At 40.3% G+C, this 3,549-nt stretch overlaps 1 protein-coding gene across 1 annotated transcript in view; it reads right to left on the reverse strand.

Annotated features, from left to right (window-relative positions):
* Positions 1–3,549, reverse strand: part of rgs9bp (regulator of G protein signaling 9 binding protein) — an 8,210-nt gene that overhangs the window by 2,803 nt on the left and 1,858 nt on the right. Inside the window, exon 2 of the mRNA XM_032510825.1 lies at positions 949–1,255. Coding sequence (XP_032366716.1) covers positions 949–1,255 — 307 coding nt within the window. The remainder of the gene's footprint in view (positions 1–948; positions 1,256–3,549) is intronic.

Genomic DNA, 3,549 nt, shown 5'->3' on the forward strand with positions numbered 1-3,549 from the left:
CCTGTCCCCAGAACACACTGCAAAAAACATCTCCTCACTATCTGCTAGCTGCCTGTCCATTGAACACACTGTAAAAAATGCGGCGTCTGTAGACAGCCCAGGGTCTGCAAACAGCAAGAAAAACAAACTGTGCCCACCTGCACCACGAAGCATACACACACAGTGTTCCAGCCAGTAACCGACGAGAAGCATTTGAGGGGGGGGGTTAGTGCGGGGCGCACAGAAGGGAGGGGACAGGATGAGGAGGAGGGAGGGGCGAGCTAGTCTCGTTTTGTTTCAAAATACTCCGAACATCTATTAGAAGTACAGTATAGTATAGTAAATACCAAGTAAATACCAATACCACACTGTAAAAAACTACTCTGTTGCAAGTAAAAGTCCTGTATAAAGTATGTAAGTGTAATCAGGAAAAATGTACTTAAAGTATTAAAAGTAAAAGTACCCAATGCAGGAAAAAATCCTCACGTTAGAAACTGGAAACGATCCAAACAGTTCTAAGTGTCTAATCAGCCAATCATTCAGCTGGACTTGTACGCCTATGTATTCATTGTTGAGTAGTTTAATATATAATAAAACATTGCATTTATAAACTACATGTTTTGGGTGCAAAAATATTAATGTGGAAAGTAACTAGTAACTAAAGCTGTCAGACAAGTGTGCATGTAGCGGAGGAGAAGTAGAAAAGTGGCATGAAAAGAAAAGTAAATTACAAGTATACCTTTAAATTAGTACTTAATTGGAGTACTTGGTTACATGTACTTAGTTACATTCCACCACTGCTACACTCGGGAGTGTCATTTTGTAGATGACATTATTATTTGTTGTATTTCTTCCAGAGTTTTCATTTTTTTGGACACATTGTGTGCTTTCCTTGACTAATCCACCTCCTAAAATACTATTTAATACACAATCAGTGTACTCAGAGTAAAGTACAGGGCTGTAATGTACCTTGTAGGCCAGTTTGCACCAGGGCAACCGTGTTGGCTAGAGAGAAGATGTCACTGATGTTGAAAACTTTGCACAGGTCAACGTGGAGGAGCTCTAGGCTGGAGGAGAAGGCCACCCACAGGAGCTCCATCTCCTTCCGCTGCCCCTCAGGCAGGCTCTTGTTCCGGAGATGCGAGGTCAGATGATGACAGATGGATCCGGCCAACGTTAGGGCCTTTTCTCGCGTTCGACGCAACTCATCCCGCAGCTGCAAGCTGTCCGTGCAACCCCCGACACATGAGGCCAAGTGTCGGTGACATGCCACCACCTGTATGGGGGGTAAAGAAATAAATGTAAATGTGCTATTTGATCTTCAGTTTGGGAGAAATTAAGGGAATCAGACGCTGTGTGCTGCCAACCAACACACTTCTACACACTCTAGACCGGCAGGGGAGGGTGTATAACCGCAGACACGGCACCCCTTCTCTTCATAATCGTCAGATTAATTTACCATATAATCATGAATTTCATAAAACTAGAGATAGGCAGGGCAGTCCACTACTAGAACTACTAGAACTGTTGGGTCCTTGTAAATTATAGAGTGGTGCTAGTACCCTCTCGTCGTCTAACTGAACATTATCACGAGTGGTCTAGACGCTGCGTCTGAAGTCTGTAAATTAGCGATAGCGTCTAGCAGCAGAGCCACGGGTCCCTCACCCTGGCTCTACCCGTTCTGATACATTGTTAGAGGCGTCTCTAGACACTTGCCTTCCTATATCCCTGTACATTTGTAGACTACGGTGTCTAGACCTGCTCTATCTGTAAATTAGAGTAGTTGGTCTTAAGTTACCGCTCTATCTGTAAATTATAGAGAGTCTAGACGTCTCTATCTGTAAATTATAGAGTGGTTCTAGACCGTGCTCTATCTGTAAATTGATAGAGTGTGTCAGCCTGCTTTCTGTAAATTGAGAGTGGTCTAGACCTGCTCTATAAATCGATAGAGTCGTCTAGACCTGCTCTATCTGTAAATTATAGAGTGGTCTAGACCTGCCTATCTGTAAATTAGAGAGTGTTCAGACCTGCTCTATCTAAATTATAGAGTGGTCTAGACCTGCTCTATCTGTAAATTATAAGAGTCTAGACTGCTCTATCTTAAATTATAGAGGGTTAGACCTCTCTCTATCTGTAATTATAGAGCGGTCTAGACCTGCTTTATCTTAAATTGTAGAGTGTCTACCTGCTCTATCTGTAAATTGTAGAGCGGTCTAGACCTCTTTATCCTTTTAATGTAGAGTTGGTCTAGACCTGCTCTATCTGAAATTATAGTGGTCTAGACCTGCTCTATCTGTAATTATAGAGTGGTCTAGACCTGCTCATATCGTAAATTATAGAGTGGTCTAGACCTGCTCTATCTGAAATTATAGAGTGGTCTAGACCTGCTCTATCTGTAATTATAGAGAGTCTAGACCTGCTCTATCTTAAATTACTAGAGTGGGCTAGCCTGCTCTATCTGTAATTGTAGAGTGTCTAGACCTCTTTAATATTGTAAAATTGTAGAGTGGTCTTGACCTGCTCTATCTGTAAATTGTAGAGTGGTCTAGACCTGCTCTATCTGAAATTATAGAGCGGTCTAGACTTGCTCTATCTGTAAATTATAGAGCGGTCTAGATCTACTCTAAGTGTCTCGAGATAACTCTTGTTATGAATTGATACTATAACTAAAATTGAATTGAACCTCTGTACCTGCTTGAAATGAATACTGTAAGTGTTTCAGTGTCCTTTTGGAAACACAAAACTATTGAGTTTTGAATATATATTTGAAAATGCTGCCCAAAATTATGCAAAAGCTTTTTTTTTCCCCAGAGTAAGTGTTGCATAACCGGGAAACCAATTATACGTGACGTCATTTCGGTGAGACTACATTATGTACTAATAAAGCTATTAAATGTACATGGGGTATACGTTCAGACCACTAATCACCTGTTATCAATAGATATCGTGCACTTAAACACATGCGTGCTAGGTGACTAGAGACAGAAATGTTAACGTGCATCGTCCTAATCAAATAAATAAATCTACTACTACTACTACTTATCAGTCCTCTGAAGAATTGTCCTCTGGTGAACGCCTTAACATTGTAAGTTTCAAATATGTCCTTAAGACAAGAGAACTCGGACAAACTCAGTGCTTCATGAAAGAAAGAAAAATATGGAGGTTTGGTGAGAAACAATTCTGATAAATATCCCATTTATCATCTAAAGCTGCTTGTAACAATAACATGGGAAGGTCTGCTTTTATGAGATATATAAATACATAGCAGTGGTGTGACAACTTCGTTCTTCTGTTTCTTTGTAACCTTTTCTGATTTTACGGTTTTCTATGTTCATTCTTTCTATTGTATGACATGTGTTTCTAATACTAAGCCCTTTGGATACCTGCTGGTTGCTATAAAGTGCTACATATATAAATACATTTTGATTGAATGATTGATACATGGTACCATGCAGTGGTGTAGTGGTAGTTGAAGAGGCGGGTGTATTACTAGGTAGATGGGTATAGATAGTTAGATGTTTATTGATCCCAAGAAAAATGGGAAATTTCGGTGTTACAGCAGCAAAATCA

This window comes from Etheostoma spectabile, unplaced genomic scaffold (genome assembly GCF_008692095.1).
Source record: "Etheostoma spectabile isolate EspeVRDwgs_2016 unplaced genomic scaffold, UIUC_Espe_1.0 scaffold272, whole genome shotgun sequence".
In the NCBI taxonomy this organism is placed as follows: Eukaryota; Metazoa; Chordata; class Actinopteri; order Perciformes; family Percidae; genus Etheostoma; species Etheostoma spectabile.